The 27298-nt window shown below is 49.7% G+C and overlaps 1 protein-coding gene and 1 pseudogene across 3 annotated transcripts; one reads left to right on the top strand and one right to left on the bottom strand.

Annotated features, from left to right (window-relative positions):
- Nucleotides 1–27298, top strand: ZSCAN2 (zinc finger and SCAN domain containing 2). Of its 3 annotated transcripts, none has more exons than XM_028096475.2 (3): nucleotides 1–116; nucleotides 1748–2249; nucleotides 17978–27298. In XM_028096475.2, exons 2-3 carry the CDS (start codon nucleotides 1847–1849, stop codon nucleotides 19417–19419), a joined length of 1845 nt encoding a protein of 614 aa, XP_027952276.1. In that variant the 5' UTR covers nucleotides 1–116; nucleotides 1748–1846; the 3' UTR covers nucleotides 19420–27298. The 3 variants fall into 3 exon arrangements, with proteins under 3 accessions (XP_027952276.1, XP_027952274.1, XP_087881057.1); XM_028096473.2 differs by having other exon boundaries at nucleotides 1744–2249; XM_088024931.1 differs by lacking the exons at nucleotides 1–116; nucleotides 1748–2249 and adding an exon at nucleotides 3515–3656.
- Nucleotides 8418–9672, bottom strand: LOC114203071 (14-3-3 protein zeta/delta pseudogene; annotated as a pseudogene).

Genomic DNA, 27298 nt, shown 5'->3' with positions numbered 1-27298 from the left:
ATTGTTCTCGGTGCCCCTCGGGCTTGAGCCGCGGTGAGTCCGGAGGGGCCGGGCCGTGCCCGGGGGCGCTTTTACGCGCGGAGTGGCTGCCGGAGTCCGACCTGGTCTCCCGAGAGGTGAGCCCGGAGAGACGGGCCTGGAGCGGCGCGGGCCGGGGGAGTAGCCCGCGGCGAGGGAATAACGGGCCTGGAGCCGGTGCGGGCAGCCCTGCTGGGGGAGGGGCGTCGGGGGCGCTGTCCGCGCCCGCGGGCCGGGGCCCCCGGGTTGACGCGCCCCGTCCGCTCGGCGAAAGCACCCGGACCCTGCTTCGGGGCGGTGAGCTCCCTGCACATCTAGCCAGGGGCGCGGGGTTGGGACTGGGAGATGGGGAAACTGAGCTTCCGAGGGGGCGTGTCTTGCCCTCGGTCAGACAGCGAATGAGCTGACCGGAAGCAGTTTTCCCGGGCTCCCAAGCAGGACTTCTGTTATACCTGTGCGTCTTCTAGCCCTTTGGTAAACACACGTTGAGAGCTTCGGTGTTCCTACTAGCTTTGCTTTCTTCTTTTTTTTTTCCCTGCCTCCCTTTTTTTAAAAAGGGGGGTTATCTGAGTCTTTGTCATGTGGTGGTGATTTTTAAAACATAATTTTTCATTGCTTTTCTAGGCTTTATTTTATAAATAGTAATTTCACTGCCCCCAACGTTTTGTAGAATTAACGTCCAAGTTTTGTTTTTCCTTGTGTATGTGTTCATTTTTAAACGGATTTGGGATCATACTGTGCCTGGTGTTTCTGTTTGGCTAGGTTTGTTTTTATCGGTAATTTTCAGGTTTATGAAGATTATCTCAGATTATTAATGGCTAATAATCGTCAGCATAATTTTTAAAAATATTTAAAGCTACATGCAGCAGCATGCACAGATCTTACATTTCATATGTATGTGCAACCGTCATCAAATCAAGATACAGAACATTTCCAGCACCCCAAAGGCTTCTTTGAGTCCCTTCTCGGTCAGTACCCCGTCCCCAAAGGTAGCCATTATTAAGTCAGTGTAGTTTTAAATACATTTTACTGTATGGATGTGGCATAATTCATTAACCATTTCTCTGTTGCTGGATTTTTAAAGTGTCGGGGGTTTTTTTGCAATTAGAAACAATGCTATGGTTTTGTTTCCTTGCAAATAAATTTTTCTTCAGAGAGATGGTTATTTTTAAAGATAAATTCCCAACGGGGCCAAGACTACATTGAAAAGTGTGAATATTTTAAAACTTCATACTCATATGGTAAGAATGCAATTAAGATACTGCCTTCCTCCCAGTGAGGCTCAAAATGTCTTGACATCCGGATCCATTGCTAATCCTGAAGATGTCCCCATAAGATAAGAATGGGTGTTATTATCTCTACCTATTAGATGGGCACTGGGGTTAAGGGACCGAGTTGTATGTTAGGTCAAGGCTCACTCTGTAGCAAGTCTGAACTGATTCAGGGCAGAATAACTTAGTCCTGGGTTCTTAGGAGGACTCTGAATTTCTGATACTCTTTCTTTTGGAAAGAAAAGTTCTGTATTTTTTTGTGCTTGTGATTCTTTGTAACTTCTTTTGCCACAGAGGGAGGTTTTCAGGAGTGAGCCATTTTTCCTTTAAGAGGGACAGGAAACTTGCATTGATTTGCGGATGTAAGACTCGGTGGCCTGACCTGGGCTGCTGTGAGTTAGGTTATTGTAAGACAGTCTACTTATTGATTGTGGTTCTCTTTCTCACTTCCCAGCCAGACTACTTGTTGGAATTTGAGGAGAAGGTGTCTTCTCCCTCAGTTCTAGAAGACTGAGGTTCAAGGCTAGAAGCCTGAGGCGACTGCCCTGGGAAGGTGGATGATGGCTGCAGAGCTGCCGAGAGTAACCACCCCCCTGAGCCCCTTGGTCCAGGTGCCTCAAGAGGAAGATGAACAGGAGGAGGTCACTACCATGATCCTGGAGGACGACTCTTGGGTGCAGGAAGCTGTACTGCAGGAGGATGGCCCTGGGTCGGAGCCCTTTCCCCAGAGTGCTGGCAAGGGTAGCCCCCACGGGGAGGCCGCTGGAGGGCCACAGGGTGCACTTGGCCGCCTCCGAGAGCTCTGTCGGCGCTGGCTCAGGCCGGAAGTGCACACCAAGGAACAGATGCTGACCGTGCTACCGAGGGAAATTCAAGCCTGGCTGCAGGAGCATCGTCCTGAGAGCAGCGAGGAGGCCGTGGCCCTGGTGGAGGACTTGACCCAGACCCTCCGGGGTGGCGGTAAGGTGCTGGCCCTCGTGGGGAGAGGGTGGGGAGCATTCCCCGCTGTGGAGGAGTGTGGTGTTTGTGGAAGAGGAGAGGGTGGTATCCAGGACGGAGGCGGGGACAGCCTGTCCTCCTGCTGCTGCAGGCAACCAGGACATGCTCACCCTTTTTATTAATTAATTAATTTTTAAAGATTTTATTTATTTATTTGACAGAGAGAGAGAGAGAGAGAGAGCGAGAGCAGGAACACAAGCAGGGGGAGGGAGAGAGCCAAGCAGGGAGCCCGACCCGGGGCTCGATCCCAGGACCCTAAGATAATGACCTGAGCCGAAGGCAGACGCCCAACGACTGAGCCACCCAGGCGCCCCATGCTCAGCCTTTTTAATGCCCTGTGTACAATGGTAGTTCCAGAATCTCAGTGTAGGAGAGGCTTACAGGACTATTCTTGGAGCTATATTTGTGTAATAAGCACAGTGTTTACTTCTGTGTTTATTCCGAGTGGTTGGGAAGCTGATGGACGTTATAGGGAGGGGGACTGAAGACCGTATAAACCGCCCCTTGGCACCTTCCCTTGGTTGTGCAATAAACATCCAAATATCTGAAGTCCAGCAACTAGAAAAACCAGATAATCCTATTTTTAAAAAGTGGTTATTCTTATGAAACCAAGACCAGCTAGTAACTAGGAACTTGCTATGGTATAAAGTCATCCTAAGCTCTTGAAAGAGTCATTTCAAACATGAGCTCTTTGCCATGGTTACCATCCTTGTCTCCCGTGTTACTGATACATTCTGGGATCCAGGCATGCCATTTAACTACTCCGTCTCCATTCTGGTCTTCAGTTGTAGACTGGACTCCCTTGATTACCAGATGTTTCCTTCACATCTGCCTGTGTCCCTGGGGCCGCTTCAGGACCCATGGATGATGACTGCCTTGGCACTGATGAGAGCCGCAGAAGTTCAGAGAAAGGAGGGGAGAGGACCGGAGAGGTCAGAGAGGGTGCGGAGCTTGAGCAGGAAGTTGTAGGCCGGAGTGGAGTTTGCAAAGGTGCAGGGCAGCAGGGAGGGTTTGGCAGCTGCGAAGAAAGTGAGGTGTGGCACGAAGCTTACTGGTTCAGGTGACAGTAAGGGAGGCTGGCTGGTTGGAGTAGAAAGTGTGTTTTTTAGAAAGTGGTAGGATGGGGAGTTTGGGGGAAGGGTGGGGGGGGGGTGCTTGGACTGAATGTCACTGGCCTTAGCAGGTTCTTGAACTAGAGCCCAAGGGGCATGGGAGGAAGTGGAATTTGGCAACAGGATGTAGGTTTGATTCGAGTAGGGAGAGGCCAGTGGCCGGAGCGCAGCCAGGAAGCCGCCTAGACATCAGGCTGCCGGCATCGCAGTCCGGCCAAGGCGGGGTCAGCAGAGAAGGGGAGGGCACTGGACGCAGGTAAGAAGAATGGATAATAACACTAGCTCGCGTTTGCAGATCCCCTTCTGGTCCAGGCCTCGTGCCTAGCATCTGCTGTGCAAAACTGACGGACACTTCACTGTCTTGGGAGATTAGTGACATTATTATCACCAGAGAAGTTAAGTGACTCCCTGAAGATCACCCAGCTAGTCTGAGGCCGAAACCAGGTTTTGAACCCACGGGTCTGAGGACATGGCCCATGTCCTTAAGCATGGTATCACATCCGTGGTGCAAAGTGATAGTTCCCAGTGGGGTGTTGCAGGTGGGGACTAAGACAAAGGTGGCCAACTCAGAGGCATCCAGTCCAGAGGATTTAGAAGCCTGGGAAGAGGAAGAGAGGAAAGGAGGTGGTTTGGGAGCAGAGGCCGTGACCAAGCTCAGGGACTTGGGAGGTAGAGGAGTCAAGCTGGGTTTTGCAGGGAGGGACTGACATTGAGGGCTTCCTGTGAGCCCAGCCCTGCCCTGGGCTCCTCATGTGTCCGGCTCACTAGCAGTCCTGGGAGGTGGGTGGGACTGTCATTTTACAGATGAGGAAATGGAAATTCAGCAAGGTCAAGCCCTTACTCAAGGTCACACACTAGATGGTAAGTGGTGGAGCCAGGATTCAAACTCCGGTCTGTTTGCTTCCACATGTGTTTGGTAGGTTTTATTCGAAGCAAAGTACCCAGTTTTCTCTGGCCCTGAAAAATAACTTTCAACTTTACTCTTCCTATTAAAAAGAAAACAAAAATCTCTCATCCTGTCCTAAAAACTTAATTTACTTGCCTCCTGATGAATGTGACAAGTTTGTAATGAACTTTAGGATCTTAGTCAGATACTGTGGAGAGGCCAGAGGGGTTGAGGGCTGAGGAGTGACCTCTGGGGTTGTTGTTTATTTTTATTTCTTTTTAAGATTTATTTCCGAGAGAGAGAGAGCAAGCGTGAGTCAGGGGAGAGGTAGAGAGAAAGAATCTCAAGCAGACTCCCTGCTGAGCATGGAGCCCGACGCGGGGCTCGATCCCACGACCCATGAGATCATGACCTGAGCTGAAACCAAGAGTCAGACACTTAACTGACTGAGCCACCCCGGCGCCCCTGGGGTTGTTGTTTCGTTGGGGGAAGTCTTGAAGCAGAGGGTCAGGTCTGAGCAGGTGCCTCTGAGGTGGAGACAGGCACCCACTGTGACAGCCCTCCCCACCCGGCTGGCTGTGGGGGCTTTGTGCCTTTTATCACTCCCAGAACATCTAAGATGGGTTCGTCCGTTCTCTGACTTCTACCCTTGAGATCAGCTTTGTTTAACAAAGTCTCCTGACCTTCCCCGTGATTACTCAGAGGAACCTGTGCTCTTATCTTCATCCCCTCAAACATTTGTTCAGTGTAAACCACTTGACCTCTCTTCTGTTCATCCAGCTCGGGACCTTTGGACACACTTACCCAGCACTGGACACTTCAGTCCCTGTTTGGACAGTGGTTATTTAATATTTGACTAGGAGGCACCTCTGGGTACTCACATTTAAAGGTCCTTATAATTCCCATGAAGATGGGACCTGTGCTACTGGTTTAAGTGGTAAAGCTCATCTCTCCCTGTGTATTCCAAGGACCTTTTCATCCCCATGCGTGGTCCGCATTCAGGCTCTTGCTGTTTCTGCCCAGAACTCTCACAGCGGCCCAGCCTCTTCTCCCTCCAGGGCCCCTGCTCCGCTCCTACCTGAGCGCTCGGGTGCTCTCCTACTTAGAAAGCTTCGTGAGTTCCCCAGCATCTCCAAATCAAGCATGAGCTCCTTATTCTGCTCGGAACTGGGGCCTTGTGTGATGACAGGCCAGAGCTGCCCCACAGCTGCCCGTGGTCCTCCCGCCATTGCCCCCGCTCCATTCAGACCAGATCTTGCTGTTCCTTGAATGAAGCCTGTGCTTTCTAGCATGAGTCTGTGCTCTTGAATTTTGAGTTGGAGTGGCTTTGTCCCATCCCTGTCTGATAAAATCCCGGGCGTCCTTTGAGTGTACACCCTTGGAGACCCACTCCAGAAAGCCGTCCTTACTTCTGGTCCGTCTTCCCCTGTCCCCAGTTGCAACCATCTGGGAGCAGCTCTGATTCCCTCTTCCAGAAGCCATCTGCCCCAGAGCTTTTGGATTCTCCTTGTCCTTTAGCATTTGATTATGGTCCATCTTGTTTTCTACTTATATGAATAGTTGTCTTATTTCTTCTAGGAACCTTTAAAATCCCAGAAGGCATGGAACCTGTTTTCTTCTTTCTCTTTTTTTTCTCTCCTTTCTTTCTTTCTTTTCCTCTCTCACAGTACTGCACACAGTGCCCCCCACACAGTGGGAACTCAGTAAGTATCACTGGCACGGATACATGAATCCTTCCTGCCCATCGGCAGGTGTGAAGAGGCTCCCTTGCTGGCCTGGTCCATGAAGGAGGTGGACAGATAGCTTCTTCATTCCAGGCTTCTCTGCTTTTCCTCGAGAAGGCCATGCTAAGCTTTTGTCTTAAAACGAAATGGGGTCAAGGCCACATTTGGCAGAACATAGCCGGGACATGCCCAAGTATGGAAGGAGGGGAGAGGTGTGGCTGCAGACCTGGAGGGGGTGCTTAGGCCAGTAGGCAGCCCAGGGAAGCTCAGTCCAGCAAAAGAGCACTTACTCTTAGTCTCTGGCATTTTAGTTCTTGGAAGCGCCATATGAATCCTTTGTTCAGCAAACCCAGTGAATACTATCATGTTTATGCTATTAATAAAGATATTTTTAAGTTTATTTTCTTAGTAATCTCTACCCACAACACAGAGCTTGAACTCACAACCCTGAGATCGAGAGTCAGTCACATGCTCTTCCGACTGAACCAGCCAGGCGCCCCAAAGATATTTTTACACAAGGAAAACATGTTTCTGAGGATGGAGGTTTGTGCTAGTCCCATTTCTCAAATTCCAAAGGCTCAAGGACATCCTCCCTGTCTGGCCTGTGTATAAACTAGAAGGTGGCCTTTTTGACCTGACATTATCCATCCAAAGTGCAGGAATCGTGCAGGAGACCTGTAGCATTTATTTGCACGGGACAGGCTTTGACTTTGGAAACCTCAGGTACAGTGAATCCACACCCCCAGGGAGGACATTTGCCTTAAAGTCTTTTGTGCCGGGGAGCTGGCCATGGACGTGAACATCAATGAATATAGGATGGAGAAAATGAACCGGTGAATGGCCAGAATTGCAAGCCTCAGGAGAGTGTCACTGGTCCTCTGGAGCTCATCTCCCCAGTGATGAGGATTTTCCGTTGAAGTGAGATTGGCCTCTGGTTTGCCTGGCGGCTGTGTTTTCAGCCTGTGTTTCACAGACCCGCTGAAAGATCATTTGTGAAAAGCGCGGTTATCTCTATGACTTGCTAGAAAGTCCCAACATAAAACCCAGAACACTTTCTTTTCTTCTTTTTTTCTTGTGATTTGGTTTATGACAACCCAGATTGTCCAGGGTAATATTGAATATGAAATACTTGTCCTTGCAAATCATCAGAATGTCTCAGAGTTCAATAGTGGGTGACCAACCTCTCAGACTGTCTGTAAGTGGCCTGGGGCCAGAAATCATTTCTCAAATTGTATGGCCCAGGTTTTGGTTCAGAAACTATGGTCACTGTAGAGTTGGAGGCAGCTTGAGCCCAGACTGTTGTCTGATTGCTCTACCCAGGGTTCATGCACCTTTCTGTAAGAGGTGAGCAGGAAGATAGCGCTAGAGCCTGCAGACCAGTGGACTCATGCCACGGTGGCCTTCCCCAGCCCCCACCCCACCAGTGTTGGTGCAATATCAGGGTAAAGGGGAAAGTCTCCTCTCCTGACACACAGATTTTATCTCACAGAAGCTGCACCACCCAAAAAAGAAACTGATGTCAGAGGGGAGCAAAAGGGAAATTTTGGGGCTCAAAATGGATGAATCCTGATATGTAAATCCTCTGACCATCAGCACAGTGTGTGGTCCCTGCACCCGCCGTATCAGCATCATCTGCAAATGTGTTAGAAATAAACTTCCTGGGCCCCACCCCAGACCTACTGAACCAGAAACTTTGGGGGTGGGGCCCAGTACCCTGTGGTTTAACGAGCCCTCCAAGTGATCCTGATTCAATCACCAGTTAGCGAGCCACAGTGCCAGACCTCTGGTTCTCAAACTTGGCCACACATCAGAATCACTTGGGGTCCCACTCCCAGGGCTTTTGATTTTCTGATTTCATTGGCATGGGGAATGGCCCAGGCAAGGAAGTTTTGAAAGCTCCCAGGTGGCCCTAAACTGCAGCAAAGTGTCAAAACCACTGCTTAGAGCCTTGTTACTCAAAGTGTGGTCCGTGGACCAACGGTACTTGTGTCACCTGGAGCTTGTTAGAAAGGCACACTCAGTCTCACCCCAACCCACGTGAAGCAGAATCTGCATTTAACAAAACCTCCAGGTGATTCGTCTGCACTTTGAAGAGTAAGAAGCACTGCCCTCGTCTAGGGAGGAGTGGAGATTGTCCACTTCAAACCTGCTCTCGTCCACCATCTGAGCCCCAGAGTCAAGCTGACCTCTCTAGGCATCTGTAGCATCACCCGGCTCTGGGTGAGCACAGGCAACAGGTTACCTAGTCTGAGTTTGCTGCCCCAGCAAAATGCTCCCTTCATGCCAACAATGAGCAAATGCATTCATTTTTCATAACAAGACAGGGAATGGAGAATGTTGGAGGGTTGGAAAGGTGTTTGTCTTTTTATTTTTTTTTAATTTTTTTAATTTATTTTTTTTATCTGGAACCAATTATCCCTTTTCTTCCCCACCAGGACAAACCAATATGTAGGCAGTTTTCTTTGCTTAGACATGGAAGCAGTTTTAACACTGGCCCTTGTGAAGCCACAATGTACCAAAAGTACTATGCCAAACATTTATAACTAGTATAAAAATTCCACATCCCCATATTGGCCACCTCAAGATGAAAACAGATAACTCCCTAAATGTTAACTGGCTCTACTCCCCTAATATTCAACATAAAAACCACATGGGAAATGTAGAAATTCAAATAGAAGTAACATAAACCTGTCATAAATCGTAAACAAAAAACTATTTGTGGGACAGCATGGATGACAAATGGTCTACTGTGTAAATTTTAGAATGAGGCAGACAAAAGTTGGAAGGCCGGTTAATTTTCCCCTCCTTCTCCTGCTTCAGCTTCGTCTCCTTGGGTGTCCGATGTCCACAATGTCAAGTTGTCTCTCAGTAATTGCATTATTAGCGTGCTGTCTTTGTAGGACTCTTCACTTAATGTATCAAGTTCAGCAATGGCATCATCAAAAGCTGTCTTTGCAAGAGAGCAAGCTTTCTCCGGGGAGTTCAGAATTTCGTAATAGAACACAGAGAAGTTAAGGGCCAGACCCAATCTAATAGCATGTGTTGGTTGCATTTCCTTTTGGCTGATTTCAAACGCTTCTTGGTATGCTTGTTGTGACTGATCCACAATCCCTTTCTTGTCATCACCAGCAGCAACCTCGGCCAAGTAACGGTAGTAATCTCCTTTCATTTTCAAACAGAAGACTTTGCTCTCTGCCTGTGAAGCATTGGGGATCAAAAACTTTTCCAAAAGAGACAGTACATCATTGCAGATATCTCTTAGCTCGGTCTCAGTTTTCTCTCTGTATTCTCGAACCATCTGCTGTTTTTTCTCAGCACCTTCCGTCTTTTGCTCAATCCTTGAGACGACCCTCCAAGATGACCTACGGGCTCCTACAACATTTTTATAAGCAACCGAGAGAAGATTCCTCTCCTCATTGGATAATTCAGCTCCTTGCTCAGTTACAGACTTCATGCAGGCTGCCATGTCATCATATCGCTCAGCCTGCGCGGCCAGTTTGGCCTTCTGCACCAGCTCAGTTTTATCCATGACTGGATGTTCTGTGTCCGGAGTGGGTGGCGGCGGACGGACGGGGGCTCAGCAGTCTCTGGGCGGCAGCGGCCAGGCTGAGACTCTGTCCGTGGATCTCGCTGCTCACAGGCTACAGCCGGTGTTTGTCTTTTTAAAGCTATGATTCTCAGTTTCAAAACAAAAGTCACCTTTAAGTCACTGAAATATTTGCAGCGTGGACCATACAGAGCTCTGAGAGAGATGTAAACGTTCTAACTGTCAGATGTCATTTAAACTGACAACGGAGCTCACTGCCGTTGTTATCAGTGGTTAATCTCTCAGGCAGCCAGAGTGCAGGGGGAACGGTGCTCCAGCAGGCTCCTGCCAGGCTTGCCGGGGCAGCCCTCCGATGGGGAGAGCCCGGCTCTGGAGGAGGCTGTGTGAGAATCACGCCTGCGCTTTAGACCACTGGCTCTGACCGTGGCATTGAGACACAGTGGGGTGGCACAATCCAGTGGGCGTCACCAGAATTTGGAGCCTAACCCATACTGAAGCACCAAAGTGTGTGACTGTTTAGTTCGTTTTTCTAAAACAATTACAGTAAATTCAGGTTTGTCTCCCTACTGATACCAGTTTTCCTCACACTCATTGTGATAGGCTTTCCAGTGTGGGAGGAAGAGGAGGTGTCTGGCCGGGCAGGGGGACATGCACGGCCCTGTGAACAGCAGTGGGGATGTGTCTAGAGACTGTGTCCGGGAGGGGAAAATCTGACCGCTGCTTTAGCCTCAGCCTTGACTGTGGCTTCTGCTTACTAACCAGGGAGGGAAGGACGAGGGCCTAAGGCAGTCCAACAACCGGTTCAGTGAATGGTGTTTGGACAGTGGTCTCACCATTTTGAAAAAAATAACATTCGATCCTTACTTCTTAACTTACACAGAAATAGATCTCTGCCTCACAAGTGACACAAAAATAAATTTCAGATGCATTATAGATCTCGACTCTAAAAGACCTGGAATAACATGTAGGGAGAATATTTTTATAATCTTGTGGTGAAGGACTTCTTAAGCAAGACAGCAATCTTCAAAGCTGGCTTGGACTCAGGAAAACAGAAAAGTCCTTTGTATAAAAAAAGGTACCATGAACAAAGTTAAAAGACAGTACACCAACCGGAAGGGAATATTTGCAACAAAGTCTGCGGTACAGCAGATAAGAGTCAAAAACCCTTTGGCGGGGAGGGGGGGGGGGGCGCCTGGGTGGCTCAGCTGGTGAAGCACCTGGCTCTTGGCCTCGGCTCAGGTCATGATCTCTAGGTCCTGGGATGGAGTCCCCGGTGGCAGGCTCCCTGCTCAGCTGGGAGTCTGCTTCCCCTCCCCCGCCCCCCCCCCCCCACTCACACAGTCTCTCTTTCTAAAATAAGTAAATCTTTTTTTTTCTTTTTTAAGATTTTATTTATTTATTTGACAGAGAGAGACACAGCGAGAGAGGGAACACAAGCAGGGGGAGTGGGAGTGGGAGAGGGAGAAGCAGGCTTCCCGCGGAGCGGGGAGCCCGATGTGGGGCTCATTCCCAGGATCCTGGGATCATGACCTGAGCCGAAGGCAGTTGCTTAACGACTGAGCCACCCAGGCGCTCCTAAACAAGTAAATCTTAAACAACAAAACAACAAAAAAACCCTTGATCTGTAAGAGCTTCTGTAATCCCTAAGAAAAGTCAGTGCAGTGGAATGAAAAATAAAAGATATGAATGGGCAATTTAGAAATGAAGAAAAGTAAATTATAACTTTATGAAACCATATGTTCCACCTTAACGATTGATCAGGGAAGTACTCATTAATTCTTTTGCCTACTGGACCCTCAATAATTTAATAGAGTGTTTCTGAGAATTCTCTGCCTTTCTGAGCATTTATTTAATCTTCTAAAACTAATTTCAGAGTTAGTAGGTAGTGTCACCTATTTTAAATTTGATAGAGTACCTATAATTATGAGCCATATATTCTCTTTTGAGTGTGATAAAATTTGCATAACATAAAATTTACCATTTTAACCATTTTTTCATTTTAATCATTTTTATGTGTACAGTTCATGGACATTAAATATACACAACTGTCACCACCATCCATCTTCAGCACTGTTTCCTCTTCTCAAACTGAAACTCTGTGCCCAGTGAACAACTCCCCATTCCTCCCTCCCTCTCCCGTAGCCCCTGGCACCCACCATTCTAACCCCTATCACTATGATAAATTTGACTGTTCTCGGTACCTCAAGTAGAGGGATTGTACAATATTTATCCTTTTGTGGCTGGCTGATTCTTTCACGTAGCATAATGTCCTCAAGGTTCCTCCATGTTGAAGCATAGGTCAGAATTTCATTCCTTTTTAAGAATGAATAATATTCCATTCATTAATTTGTTGGTAGACCTTTGGGTTTTCAACATTTGGTTATTACAAGTAATGCAGGGACGTGGATGTACAAATACCTGTTTGAGTCCCTGCTTTTAGTTCTTATGGATGTAGACCCAGATGTGAAATTATTAGATCACATGGTAATTCTATGTTTAATTTTTTGAGGAGCCACCATACTGTTTTCCACAGTGGCTGCACCATTTTGCATTCTTACCAGCAGTGCACAAGGGGAGAATCATATATGTATATTTTAAGATTTATTCATTTATTTTGAGAGAGAGAGAGAGCACATCAAGAGTGGGGAGGGTCAGAGGGAGAGGGTCAGAATCTCAGGCAGACTCCGCACTGAGTGTGGAGCCCAAGTGGGGCTTGATCCCAAGACCCTGAGATCATGACCTGAGCCAAAACCAAGAGTCAGACACCCAACCGAGCCATCCAGGCACCCAAGAATCATATATATTTTAAATCTATATCAGGGATGCATTTTTTTTTAAAAGATTTACTTATTTGAGAGAGAGAGAGAGAGAGAAAGAGCAGGAGGGACAGAGGGAGAGAGGATCTCAAGCAGACTCTATGTTGAGCATGGAGCTCAACGTAGTCTTGCCTCTTTGTCTAGTAAAGGAAGGTACCGCTGGTCCTTAAGCCGCTGTCAGGGCAGGGGGGGGTCATTGGATCTGGATTCTTCTCTGCAGTGAGGTGGTAGAAAATAGTCACACAAATTATCATACTGAAAGGCTTTCCAATTATAAGAGAATTCTTATATTTTTGGCTAATAGTTGGATACTGTTTTTGTTTACATTTAAATCTTTGATCACTTTGGGATTTTTCCCAGTATAGGATCCAACCTCAGATTTTTTCCATTTGGCCTCGCCAGTCGGTCCGGCATCATTTATTGAATGTCAATTGAATGTTGAGCCTTTTCTCTCTGGATTTGAGAGGCTGCCCTTGTCAGACGTTCAAGTCCTAGTGTCGTTAGATTGTTTCTGTTCTGCTCATATGTCTATCCATGTGCCACCTGTGTTCAGTTCCGAATTCACATGTCTACTGAGTCTGTTTCTAGAGTGTTTGTGTTGTTTCCCAGCATGTTTGAACATCTGACAAAGATAGTCCCTCTCCTCCCCACCCCTGGTCTCCGTCAGTAATCCTGTCTTAACATTTTAAGTTTCTTTTGTTTGGTTGGTTTTGTTTTTTTAGTTGTCTCTACACCCAACATGGGGCTCAAACTCATGACCCCGAGGTCAAGAGTTGCATGCTCCACCACCTGAGCCGGCCTGGAGTTCCCTAAGGTTGATTTTTGCGCTGGTAAAGACACTTGCATGCACTTCGGGTGCATGATTTGCCAATTTTAAATGATACGCTTTGAACTCCCAGGATAGGGGGGCAATCCATATGAGGCAACCAATGAACATGTCCTCTGTCCTGCTTTCTCTCAACCCCAGTTTTGGCTGGAGTGTCATTTCTACGTTGCTGGGTAGCCTCTACATTCTCTTCTCCTTGTAATGGCCACAGTCGTTGGAGACTTGGTTCTGAAGTCTGGTGTATCCAGTGCTCATGCCCAGCCCATTTGCTCAGAGTTCCCTTGATCTCTTGGTTGACCGAAGCCCTCCTCCTAGTAGTTTCCCCAAGAGGGGCTCATAGGAACCATATTCTGCGAATTCGTGCGTATTCAAAGCTGTTTGCCTGCCAACGGGATCCTTGAAGGACGGTTTTGTTGAACACAAAATCCTGGCCATCCCCTTTCTTTCCTTGTCTGCCTCGTGTCTACAGGCATGAATGTCACCGTAGAGCAGTCTGAGCCCAGCTGGTTCTCCCCCCCACTTGAGTGATTCGAGCCTTTTGCTTGCTGTCCCGTCTCATCGCTAGCCACCGTGGGTTCGTCTTCCTAACACAGCGCACCTTCCCAGGGTCGTTGGAGCTTTCTACCTTCAGCGTTTGTTCTGTTCCTTGGGTCTGGTTCCCCTGTTTGAGAGCTCCAGTTACGTGTGTGTGGACTCTCATTTCGTCTCACTTCTCTTTCCGGCCTGCTCGTTAGCCCCTTTGTCCTCCTCGTTCCTCTTCCTTTCACAGCCCTTCTCATTTCGGCCCCACTCGTCCCTTTCTGCCCGCCAGAGTGCCTGTTCTCCTTTGCACTCCTCTCCTGCGCCCGGGCCTCTGGAGTGCCTCTGCCTTCCCACGTCCTGCCAGCTCCCACTTCATCTCTTCCTGCTGTCTCACTGTCTCTCCCAACTTCTGCCATGTGGTCTTCCTTCCTGCAGGCGGTTGCTTTGTCTAATTTTTTTTCTCCTTTTTTTTTTTTAGAGAAAGAGAGTGCACACAGGGAGGAGGGGGGCAGAGGGAGAAGGAGAGAGAGAATCCTCAAGCAGACTCCACGCTGAGTTGGGAGCCTGAGGCGGGGCTTGATCTCACAACCCTGAGATCATGACCCGAGCTGCAACCAAAAGTCAGGGGCTTAACTGGCTGAGCCACACGGGAGACCCTCATTTATTTATTTATTTAAAGATTATTTATTTATTTATTTATTGGAGAGAAAGAGAGAATGAGAGCTAGAGAGCACGAGAGGGAAGAGGGTCCGAGGGAGAAGCAGACTCCCCACTGAGCAGGGAGCCCGATGCGGGACTCGATCCCGGGACTCCAGGATCATGACCTGAGCCGAAGGCAGTCGCTTAACCAACTGAGCCACCCAGGCACCCTATTTATTTATTTTTTTAATGCATGAAAAATGTCACTTTCTCAGTCATAATTGCCATGATTAATGTGTGAGGGTCAAAGGCTCTCTCTTTTCTGCTCTAGAGAAACAGAAAGCTTCCTGCATGTAGAGGTCATCTGGGTGATTCTGGTTGTAGCTTCACCTCCTGCACTTCTCTGAACCAAAAGAAGCCAGCCCTGCTCACCCCAAATGCACTGTTGCTCTTGGGGGGGAGTCCTTACCTTTAGGAAGTGATTTTCTGCCTGAGCTTTTTCTATATCCTTTTTTTTTTTTTTTAATTAAGTAAGCTCCATGCCCAGTGTGGAGCCCAGTGCGGGGCTTGAACGTATGACCCTGAGATCAAGATGAGCTAGGATCAAGAGTCGGATGCTCAACTGACTGAGCCACCCAGGAGCCCCCTCTGCCTGAGCTTTTTGAGATTAGCTGCCCCCCAGTTCCTTCCCCAGCCACACACACACACACACACACACACACACACACGTGCACACACCACTTTCCATGCTTGTTCACTTCCTGCCTCATTGGCCTCTGCCCTGTCTCTGCTGTTTTTGGAAGCCCTTATATGTATTTTGGTGTCTGCAAATTAATCTTCCTCCTAATCTCACTGCAAATGGAGTTTGAGTTTTTGTTGGGTTTTCCCTGTTGCTTTTGAGCTCATTCCAGAACATACCAACCAGTTCTTCTGATTTTAAGGCAGTGGAAAACCTTATCAGCTAATGTCCCTGTTCAGAAGAGAACAATTACTAAAGTCATTTTTTTTAAAGATTTTATTTATTTATTTGAGAGAGAGAGAATGAGAGATAGAGAGCACGAGACGGAAGAGGGTCAGAGGGAGAAGCAGACTCCCTGCTGAGCAGGGAGCCTGACGTGGGACTCGATCCCGGGACTCCAGGATCATGACCTGAGGTGAAGGCAATCGTTTAACCAACTGAGCCACCCAGGCACCCTAAAGTCATTTTTAAAAAACAATTTATTTATTAGAGAGAGAGAGGAGCAAGCGGGAGGGGGGCGGGCAGAGGGAGAGAAAGAGAGAAACTTAAGCAGACTCCCCACTGAGCGCAGAGCCTGATGATGACATGGAGCTCCATCTCACAACTCTGAGATCAGACCTGAGCCAAAACCAAGAGTCAGACACTCAACCGACAGAGCCACCCAGGTGCCCCTACTAAAGTCATTTTTAAAAAAATGTTTTTGGTAGCATTCGCTTGCAGAAAATAAATCAGGGCCTCTGCCTGGAGGACCCTGTAGAAGAGCAGTGAGAGCAGACCTCTGTGCTAGAAACTTGCAAAACCCTGTTGCAGGAAGTTGCAGAAGTGCAGAGCTCCTGGTCCTCCTGGCCATGTGGGTACATACGCTGTGCCCCTGAGGCCCATATCTGTCCCCTGGACGCCAGGAGCCACAGAGTACCAGCGGCGTATGTGCTAGTGAGCATGAAGTAGAATCACAAGCCTACTTGTACATTTAAATACAATCCTCTATGGACTGACAGCATAACTAGCACCAGGTTCTGCCTGAGGGCATGTCAGATTTTATCCTGTGCACCTATGGAAATTCACCTTCACCTACAGAAACTAATAATCACTGAATTGACCATCTAACTTTAAATAAACTATTTCTTAGCTTCAGTAATGGGAATGTCACTAGGACCCTGTGTAATTATTTAACTAATTGTCTTCCCTGTTCTGGCTGGATCTGCTTTCTCTGGAGATCTGATGTTAGGTGTTAGGAATAATCAGGCTGTCATCCTGATCGGTAAATCGTTGATTTATTTCTGTACACCCTACAGAATTCCAAAAAAGAATTGAAGACAACTTGCAGAAACAGAGCACAAGGGTGGTCGCTTTGGCAGCACCTATACTAAAATTGGTGCAATACAGGGAAGATTAGCCAAAGAAGGAAGGAGGCAGAGAGGAAGGAAGGAAGGGAGCACAAGGAAATTACAGCAAAAAAGGAAATAATGGGAGGGAAAAATGAACACAGGTTGCGGGCTATACAAACATCCAGTATTCTCCCTCTGAGCGTTTGGCTCCAAGCTTCCAAGCAGGCAAGGCAGAGGGGGGAGCCACAACCAGAGCCATGAGGCAGACACACATCAGTTACTCAGAACAGTGGTGCTCTTGGGATTTCGGTTAAAGGAAAATTTCCTTCTCGTTAATCAAGAGGACATTGTGTGGCATAAACAGTGTCGCCAACAACTTCCTGGCAGTGTTAACGTTCCTGACGGCCATTAATTTCGATGACACTTCTCAGACTGTTTGACTGTTGGCCGGAGCTATTAAATCAACACACAGCTCAGTTCTATGGGGATCAAAACAGTGAGATCCAGGCTCACGGCTCTCCTGCTCAATCCTGGGATAGACTTCAGAGTCTCTCAGTGAAGGAAGGGGATGCATATGTTGTCAGCAATCTGCCCTCCTGATTTCTTTCTTTTTTTTTTTTATTAAAGATTCGATTTATTTATTTGAGAGAGAGAGAGCGCGCAAGAAGGCACAAGCGGGGGGAGGGACAGAGGGCGAGACAGAGGGAGAAGCAGACTCCCTGCTGAGCAGGGAGCCCAGTGAGGGACTCAGTCCCAGGACCCTGGGATCATGATCCTAGCTGAACGTAGATGCTTAACTGACTGAGCCACCCAGGTGCCCCCTCCTGATTTCTTTCACCCGAATGTTTGATAAGTGTTGGGCAGCAGAGTTTGACAAGTTTCTGGATGGTAGATATTTTCTATTACCAATGGGAGGTCCATCTGTAAGCTCCTACTGCAGATACATTTTAGGGCTCTTCTAACCACTCGCTTGTTTCCAGTCATCTGTACAGACACCTAGAGTTCTTGTTGCAGGGGTCCCGTCATCTTGCTGTACTTATTATAATCTAATAAGATTATAAACACAGGATATAGTGTAATGCATGAGATTATTACATAAACTCTTTTTGAAGGGAGACGAAGCTTTAGGGAAATTTCTGTGGTACCAATGAAAAACCCATTCACTCATTCTCCAAATTTAATTGAGCACCTGTTACACATCAGGCACCATGGTGAGTACTGGGGGTCACTGTGTACCCTGTTGCTTTCTGTTGATTAGGATTTCCAGATTCCCACCTGACTTCATTTCCCAGTGGAGAAACAGGTACAGACCTAGAACCCAAATCTTTAAGACTTAGAAATTCTCGGTAATCACCACGTGGGTATGAGGTCTGACAGCTAGATAATCACGGAGAAGGAAATCAACCTGGTTTTTAAAAGTTTTGAGGATCCTTTGGCCTCTTTATTTTCATAAGAAGTTTAACTTTTTAAATATTTCACTTGGGTTTCCTTTCCTTCTCTCATCATTATAGGAAACGGAGTATAAATCGTGTCTTTCTTCACTGTTTCAGATTTCGAGATCCAGAGCGACAATGGGGAGAACTCTAATCAGGATCTATTTGAGGATGTCGAATCACATGAGATGTTCTCAGAAATGCCCGAAGGGGAAGGCGTTCCGCAGTCCGACTGGGAAAGTGACTCTGAGAGAGACTGTGGCTCCAGGGGGCCCCAGGGGAATGCCCCACGTGGGGACCACAGGGAGGTGCCCTCCCAGGGCAGGGAAGTGGGGCAGCTAATCGGCCTTCAGGGCACCTACCTGGGTGAGAAGCCCTACGAGTGTCCCCAGTGTGGGAAAACCTTCAGCCGGAAATCCCACCTGATCACCCACGAGCGGACCCACACGGGAGAGAAGTACTACAAATGCAATGAATGCGGGAAAAGCTTTAGCGATGGTTCCAACTTCAGCAGACACCAAACCACCCACACGGGGGAGAAACCTTACAAATGCCGAGACTGTGGGAAAAGCTTTAGCCGGAGCGCAAACCTCATCACCCACCAGAGGATCCACACAGGAGAAAAGCCCTTCCAGTGTGCCGAGTGCGGCAAGAGCTTCAGCAGGAGCCCCAATCTCATTGCCCACCAGCGAACCCACACGGGCGAGAAGCCCTACTCGTGCCCCGAGTGTGGGAAGAGCTTTGGCAACCGGTCCAGCCTTAACACGCACCAGGGCATCCACACGGGCGAGAAGCCGTACGAGTGCAAGGAGTGCGGGGAGAGCTTCAGCTACAACTCCAACCTGATCCGCCACCAGCGGATCCACACGGGCGAGAAGCCCTACCGGTGCGCCGAGTGCGGGCAGAGGTTCAGCCAGAGCTCGGCGCTCATCACTCACCGGCGCACGCACACGGGCGAGAAGCCCTACCAGTGCGCCGAGTGCGGCAAGAGCTTCAGCCGCAGCTCCAACCTGGCCACGCACCGCCGCACGCACCTGCTGGAGAAGCCCTACAAGTGCGGCGAGTGCGGCCGGAGCTTCAGCCAGAGCTCCAGCCTCATCGCGCACCAGGGCGCGCACACGGGCGAGAAGCCCTATGAGTGCCTGACGTGCGGCGAGAGCTTCAGCTGGAGCTCCAACCTCCTCAAGCACCAGCGAGTGCACACGGGCGAGAAGCCGCACAAGTGCGCTGAGTGCGGCAAGGCCTTCGGCCAGCGCTCGCAGCTCGCCGCGCACCGGCGCACACACACGGGCGAGAAGCCCTACCAGTGCCTCCTGTGCGGCAAGAGCTTCAGCCGCGGCTCCATCCTCGTCATGCACCAGCGCGCGCACCTGGGGGACAAGCCCTACCGCTGCCCTGAGTGCGGCAAGGGCTTCAGCTGGAACTCCGTGCTCATCGTCCACCAGCGCATCCACACGGGGGAGAGGCCCTACAAGTGCCCCGAGTGCGGCAAGGGCTTCAGCAACAGCTCCAACTTCATCACCCACCAGAGAACGCACGCCAAAGACAAAGCAGACTGAGCCGGCCGCCCGGCGGCGGCCCACGGGCACACGGTGACGCCCCTTCCGGGGAGCCGTTCTTCCCGGGGGGGGGGGGTGTCTTTGGGAACTTGGGCCCGAACCTCACCCGCGCTCATCCCCGGTTCCAACATCCGCCGCCGTCTCGGTGAGCAGACTCACGTCCCCCGGAATGGGGGCGGGGGGGGGCGCGGGGGGACGGAAGGTTGCAGAGTTGGGTCTCTCTCCGTTTCATTGCATGACACGCCATGGCCTTCTGCCCTCCTGGTCCTCCGGGCCTCAGTTTCCTCTTTGGTAGCACAGCGGGAGTGTTTCTCGTGGGGGACGGAAGACAGCGTGGCCCACAGCCTGCGCCGAGGCCTCAGAAATACTGGAAAGCGATAGGCGCGGGCTCGTGGTTCTGCTGCCCCTTGGTCAGGTTAAGGTGCCTTCGCCCGGAGCTGCTTGTGTGCCAGGGTGTCAGGTCAGAAGCCGCTCTCCCTGGCCTTGTGTCCTGGGCCTTGATTTCAGGTCAAGGTGGATGGGCTTTTCCAACTCTGAGTCACCCACAGGAAGGTAAAGCCCTTTTCTATCTGTGGAAGGTGTCAGGGACTCCGAGACCCGAGGGAGTGTGGCCTGGAACCACTGTCCCCAGAGCCTTTCCACTGATAAGAGTTGAGCAGGGCCCGCCAGGGAGGATAGAAACTGAGGAGATGGACACGTTTGCTTGTGTCTTTGCTTACTGTCCTGTGGTAAGTCTGCCGTCAGGGGAATGCACTTGTTTTTGTGGGGTTTTGTTTTTTGAGTGGGAAATCAGGGACCCCCAGCCGCCTACCCCTGGTGGATGGTGGGTTGTCTCTTCGAGGGTGAAAGAGCCCTGCACCCTTCAGGATGGGCTTGTGTCTTCACCCCCACAGATACTAGCCGCTAAATCATCTCTCTATGCACTTGTCATTCCCCTGTTCTCGTTTTTATTTTATAGGTGCAGGGCTAGAGTTCTCTCTGGGAGCTTTTGTATACGTTCATATTTTTAAGGAAGTGTTGATTTTGAGGACACATCCTCTGTCCTCTGGACAGATTTGGGCTTGAATCAGGAGTTGTCCTATAGGTGTCATCCTTGATCCCGGGATGCTACCAGGGCTTTGTTCTTGGGTCCTTGAGCCTTGAGACCATAAAGACCACGGGATGATAGCAGGTCAAGGGGTTTGTTATAAGGAAGAGGAGAACAGAGAAGGTGTTTCTGGGAAATTTGAAACCACCTCCTCCAGTGCATGGAGCCTATGCTCACAATGGGCCTTGGTTCTTATAGAATGGATGCTCAATATTTCCTAATAAAATAGAGTCCCATTCTTTTCCTGCGTCTGCCTTTCAGTATGAACTTGACTATTAGCAAACCCACACCTCACTTCCCACCCACTCACCTCCTGCCTTAGGCCGAAAGCAGTTCGAGACCTTCAGGGAGTAAAAACCAGTGGCTTTAAAGAACACATCTTTGGGTGAACCGAGATCTGTGTGCTTGACCAGTGCACACATCTGTCCACTGTCCTTCGCCAACTGTGCATTCAGTCTGTCAACCAAGACTTGGAGTGGCAGCTTTGGCTAAGGAGCCAGGTGGCCTCCTAAGGAGGCCGTTGGGAATCATCTCTATCCAGAATCAACTATATTAGACACAAGGAGGACATTTCTAAGCTCAGCAGTGATGGTTGTTAAACCAAATCATGGAGGCTGTAAAATCCCCATTATTAATTCCCATTCCTTCACTTACTGGGCAAACATTGAGGACTTAAGTACCATCACTGTGCTAGGAACTAGGGAAAGTGATGAACAAGAAATCCCGTTACCTGTCTTCATCAAGTTTTCTTGCCATCCAAGGGAGAATGGGTAGGGTGGTTTCCTAGCTGACAGTAAATTCTGGGATTTGGGTTGTAGAAGATACTGGTTCTCTCTTCCCCCAAGTCTCAACTTAAGAAAAGAACTGACATTAAGCTTTACAAAACTTTCTAACTTTCTATTTTTTAACTCCTCTCTACCTGGTAGGCACACAAAATATCTTGGAAAAAAGGGAAACAAGATCAGGCTGGACCCAGGATGGGAAATGACAGAACATGGTCCTAGAAAGGTTAGGAGTCCTTCACTTCCTGTCCTGCTTGCCCTAAAGCGGGTCTGCGGGGGCAGGGAGGGCTCAGCATACACGGGCCTTTGTGCGGCTAGGTGTGGGATGGAAGGGCACAGACTTCTTCCCCAAAAGACATCAGGAAGCCCCAGTCCCCTTGGCAGATCTATTTCCACCACGTCTTTGCTCTCAATTCAGTTACACCTGTGTTTCTGTAACAAAGGACATTTCCCCTAAATGTATATGCATTTAGGGACTGCGGTTTTGTCCCCAGTTTGTTCTAACTTCATGGGAACAGCCTTGGGACAGTTAAAAACTTATAATGAGGGGCTTCTGGGTGGCTCAGTCGGTTAAGTATCCGACTTTTGGTTTTGGCTCAGGGCATGATCTGCTTCGCGCTCAGTGGGGAGTCTGCTTCCCCTTTCCCTCCCCCTCTGCCACCCCCTTCCTCGAGCACTCTCTCTCTAAAGTAAATAACTCTTTTTAAAAATGTATAATAAATGGTAAAAAGAAAACAAAGAGCAGTTGCTTTACTGTCAGCGAGGCCCCCGTGCCCCTCTTGGCGGGTCTTCTCCGGGACTTGCCCACTTCCCTCTCCTGAGCCCCACGGTGGCTGCCTTGTACCCTTCAGCCCTTTTCCGGAGACCTAGCCAACTCCCAGACTTGGCTCCCCTTCCCGGAGAACCGCGACCCTATCAGATGTCAGGAACCTCCCTCAGCGTGCCAGCCGCACAGCAACAACTTCTCCGTAGCGCCCCTCGCTTCCTTCCTCCAGGCTCAGCCTGGAGATGTGCATTCAGGGCAGCGGTAGCCCATCTCCACCTGTGTGAGCCTCCACTTCCCTCCAGGGGTAGGGCCTTGCCCCCTCAGCCATTTCCTCCCCTGGTTTCCAGTCTCCTCTACTGGCTTCGTCCCACAGCTTACGTGCTGCAGTTGGTCGTTCGTAGAGCCTCAGACTCAGTATGTCCAGAAGCCCCCTCCCCGCAGGCCTCCCTTGTGGCTCCTCTGTGAGCAGCATGGCCTTGCCTGACCTCACCCAACCCCAAATCTGGGAGTCATCCAAGACTCCTTCCTCCCTTGCCTCCCTTAGAGCCATTCAGGAATCTGGCCCTACAAATCCTGCCTCCCTATTAACATCTCCCAGCTCTCACCTCACCAACCCCCCCAACCCCAGGCATCGTTCAGACCCTTGCAACCGCAGTAGCCCCCAAGCTCCCTCCACTTCATCCTCCAAGTCGTAGACAGCGTTGAGTGTTCTCCAACACAGAACGTAGTCGTCACTACTCAGTTTAAACCCCCTTGGAACTCCCCATCCCTACAGAAAGGCCAGTTCCTTAGAATGTGCATGAAGCCTTCCCAACGGGGCCTCTGTGGAACCTCTTCACTGCACCCCGATACCCTGACCATCCTCCTTGCCCCTTGGCTGCTCCCCTTGAATGTGTTCCACCGGGCCTCGCCTTGTCTTCACACTGTTCCCCTTTCCTGGAATGCCTGGTCCACCTAGGGCATACCTGCACATCTCTGAAAACTCAGCCTGGGTACCCCCTCCTCCGAGAAGCCTTCCCTGCACTTCTCTGACCCTGCTCCTACACCTGTGCACTGTCCAACTTCAGAGCTTGGGACAGGATTCTGCCCCTCCGCCTTCTATTTGTTATGTTCACACCCAAACTCTTGTCTCCAGCACCCAGCTCAGGGCCTGGTGAGTGACAGGAACTCACTCAGTTTTTGCCAGTTGAGTTCTCTTCATGGGGAAAGACAGAACTGCAAGAGGCAGGGAGAGCCCAAAACTCTGAGCTGGAAAACGGACTCAGTCCCACACTTCCCTTTGGTAAGATGTTAAATGTAAGTTAGTTTTAACCTCAGTGCCTCTTACCTAAGTTACGATTTATCGGTATTGGTGGATGAAGTCACAGCTGAAGACATTTATAAGAACCAACTAACCAGACCGCCTGGCTGGCTCAGTCGCTAGAGCACGCGACTCTTGATCTTGAGGTTGTAAGTTCAAGCCCCATGTTGGGTGTAGGGATTACTTTCACCCAAAAATAAAATATTTGGGATGTCTGAGTGGCTCAGTGTGTTGGGGGTCTGCCTGTGGCTCAGGTCATGATCCCAGGGTCCTGGGATCGGGTCCCGCATCGGGATCCCTGCTCCGCGGGAAGCCTGCTTCTCCCTCTGCCTGCCACTCCCCCTGCTTGTGCTCTCTCTCTCTCTCTCTCTGACAAATAAATAAAATCTTAAAAAATAAAATATTTAAGAAAACAAACCAACTAACCAGTATCCAAATGAAACAACTTATATTTTTGAAATATCACAGATACCAAAAGGCAGTGGAAAACTAGGCATCTTATTTACTACAGCCGCATCTAGTACGCAATCTGTTTCTCTTCTCTCTGGGCAAGCACTGGAGCTAGGAGACTATCTTACTCTCACCCTTTGGTCCCAGTGCATTCATATGACTATATCCTGAGACAGCGCCCCTTGTTTTAATTTTTTTTTTTGAAATACAACACACGGATAAGCGTGTGGAAGTGTAAGCTCACTGCACTTTTACAAACTGAACACACCCGTGTAACCAGCACCCAGATCAAAAAACAACTTAGCCACATCCCAGAAGTCCTCCTCGGGTCCCCTCCCAGGCAGTACTCTGCCCCCCTGCCCCCTGCCCCTGTTCTCAAGCTGGGCATCGTGGAGGGAGTGGTGGAGCTGGACAGACCCGGTTCTAGACACTTGTACCACTAACCACACACCCTCAGTTTTATTAGAGATTTTACAATTTGAGGCAGGTCATAATGAGACTTCTTCTTTTTCATGGAATTTTACTTCCCTCAGGGTTGTGTTTATAGTTTATGATAAGCCACAGCAGCTTATAGTGACAACATATGGAGTGGTAACCACGCACAGGCTGTGTGCTAAGCTCGACACGCCGCCCCACTTAATCCTGACAACGAGGCAGGGAGGTAAGGGAGGTAGGTCCGTACCCCCACTTCAGGACTGAGGAAGCGGAGGCTGGGAGGAGAGGTTCAGTAAGGACCTTGCCCAGGGCCTGTTGCACTGCCAAAGCCCTGAGAAATACCTATGGGAACAATGGAGAAAACAACAAAATGCCGAAATACAAATGACAGATGGCCTACGAGTCTTCTCCTGAGCCGGCATCAAGAAGACCCACAACTGGCATTGGCCCTTCCTTGCACGTGACCATGTGACCAGCTCTTCCCAGCCCTTTATACCCAGCGTCGGAGTCCTGTCTCATCACAGGGAGCCCTGCGGGGGCCCAGTGGTGGGCTTGCCCTCACAGTCCTCCACAGTCCGCCCCGGAGGTTTTCAAACCTCCCTGCTGCTGGGCCCTGTTAGGCTATCCCAAATTTCTGGACAGAATAGTCAGGGCCTTCCTTTTTCCCACCCTCTTGACTTGATAAAGTAGCCCCAGGCCACAGAGGAAGGAGGAGAAGGGCATGGACAACGGGCAGATTTTGAGACAGGATTTCCTAGCCTGGTGGAGAGTGAGGGCGGGTGGTGACTTCCCTTTGGTTTCCACCCAGTCATTGGTGCACCTGAGCTCCTGCCTCTCCGGCACGGGCAGCGACTGTGGCTCTGAGGTCTACCGGCCCGCAGCTCCCCGCTCCTGCTGGCTCTTCCCAGTGTCCCAACTCGGAGAACATTCCATCCCTTCCCAGGCCCGGGGCAGCTGTAGAACGGTTGTGGGGCGGGGAGTCTGGTTCCAAGGAAACACTGCCCGAGCCCCTCACACCTCCCAGGCCCTAGCAGGCACAGCGTCTCCGCTGTTTACACTGTGGGTGTTTGAAGGGCACGTGCCAGGTCTCAGTGGTGGTACCTTTGGGCAAATTTGCCACAGAGTTCTGGTCCCCAGCCTTTCTGGTTGCAGAGCCTGGATTTCCTCAGTACACCCAGAGAGGACCGAATCCTGGGTGGGAGGCTCCTGTTAACGAAATTTCCAAGAGACCAACAGAATCTAGAACCCCAACTGTCAATTTATAGGAGGGGCTCTCCCATCGCAAGCCAGCTTCAGAGCACCCCTTGTTCCTGGTCTTGAGTGACTGAAATGAGTGGCTTTGTGATCAGCTAGTGCTTGAGCCGCAGAGAACGAAAGGAAGGGGTCATGTGAGGGACAGGCAGACACCAGCCATGAACCCCCTCAGGGGACAGACACTGTGCTTCAAATCCCGCTTATCTTCTGCGCCCCCCAGGGCCATCTGCTCAGTGCCCAAGATTCCCTTGTTAACTCCTTCTTCCAGGTTTCCCTGCTGACGATGTCCCCTTGTCTCCTTGTGCACATAAGTTAGTAGTACTGGTTAACTTGGAGTTAAATGGACGATCCAGTGGGCCTAGGGAACATTAGTCTCCACTCATTACATGTGGCTGTAGTCCCCTGAATTCCTAGAGGACAAGCTTAACTCCTTCATCTGGAAATCCTCGTCTCCTCAGGCACTGCTTATAAACACCTCTTGTGCAATGTTTTTCTAAATACCTCCCAATAATCTAGAAACCAAACTTGCTGAAACTGACCTACTGACTTTTACTTGCCTCTCCCAGCTGTTTCAAAGGGTGCTGCCCCTCAGAGTTATTAGCTCCTGTGTGTCTCCCTACCGCTCCTGCCCTGACATGTATGGTGCAGTAGATGGAGTGCTGGGAGCCAGAGAGGCCTGGCCGACCCGGTTCTGGACACACTGGTGCCACTGACTAGCAGTCTGAGGAGGGCACATCACTTCTGGAGGCCTCATTTTCCACATCTGCAAAACTGATGGCAACACTTGCTGTTCTCATTCCAGAAGGCTGCCGGGAAGAGGTAAGTCACTCCGTGTGGCAGTGAACATTGAAGTCCTATTCTCCGAGGTAATATTGATAACTCTGACCCAGATGGAGCCTGCTTTCACCAAAAAGTGGACCTGTCTCGGTTTCCTAGGACAACTGTCCTCCGAGGGACCAGGAGGCCACAAGTGGGAAAGTATGTCATCTAAGTAGACTTTTGGGGGTCCTTTAGTCCCATTCTCTGAGGAGCGTGGCTCACAGCTTGAGGATGTGCACGCATGTCTTCTCCCTTGAAGTACTGGGTGTGGTGTTGATGGTGAAGGTGATATGACCTGTGTTTGGGGCTACCCTCTCCATGCTTGATTTTGCTTCCAGTGAAAGTTCCACTTGCTCAGGAGCTCCCTGAGTTAAGGTAATAGTTGTGGAGTTGGATCGGTAATTTTCAACTTTCTTTCTTCCTTTTTTTTTTTTTTTAACAGCAGAAAATATGTAAAACCAAACTGCTCTGGTGACTTGGTGGGAACCCAAAGGCTCCTCCTGGCCCAGACTCACAACTGGACTTAGGACTTTCTGGAAAGCCCCTCTTGTCATCCTGTTCTTCCCTTGCCCCTCCCTGCCCTCCTCAGGCTGCCCCTTCTGTGGGAAGAATCACAGCGTCACCCACCTCCAGTTGAATTTTGGATCTTTCATCTGTTAAATAAGGAGTGAGAGCTACTACGCAGGATTCCTTGTCAGATCCAAACCAGATGAAATATGCAAGGTAGGTGCTCAGTCAAGTACAGTTTCCTGCCCCCTTCCCCTGTGGCTGCACCTTCTTACCTCTTGGGTTCTCCCAGTTGCTCTCCAGTTCTTTCTTTCCAGCCCTTCACTTTGAAGGCACCTTTTAGCACTTACCACACTGCATTGGAGATACGTGGGTTGTTCAGCGCAGCATTCTAAAAATGCATCCTCTAGGGGCTCCTGGCCCGCTCAGCCGGTGGAGCATGCGACTCTTGATCTCGTGGTCGTGAGTTTCAGCTCTAT

The sequence above is a fragment of the Eumetopias jubatus genome, unplaced genomic scaffold (genome assembly GCF_037043125.1).
Source record: "Eumetopias jubatus isolate StellerSeaLion01/CBP00866 unplaced genomic scaffold, mEumJub1_p1.0 scaffold_7, whole genome shotgun sequence".
NCBI lineage: Eukaryota > Metazoa > Chordata > Mammalia > Carnivora > Otariidae > Eumetopias > Eumetopias jubatus.
This window is presented reverse-complemented; position numbering and strand designations above follow the sequence as displayed.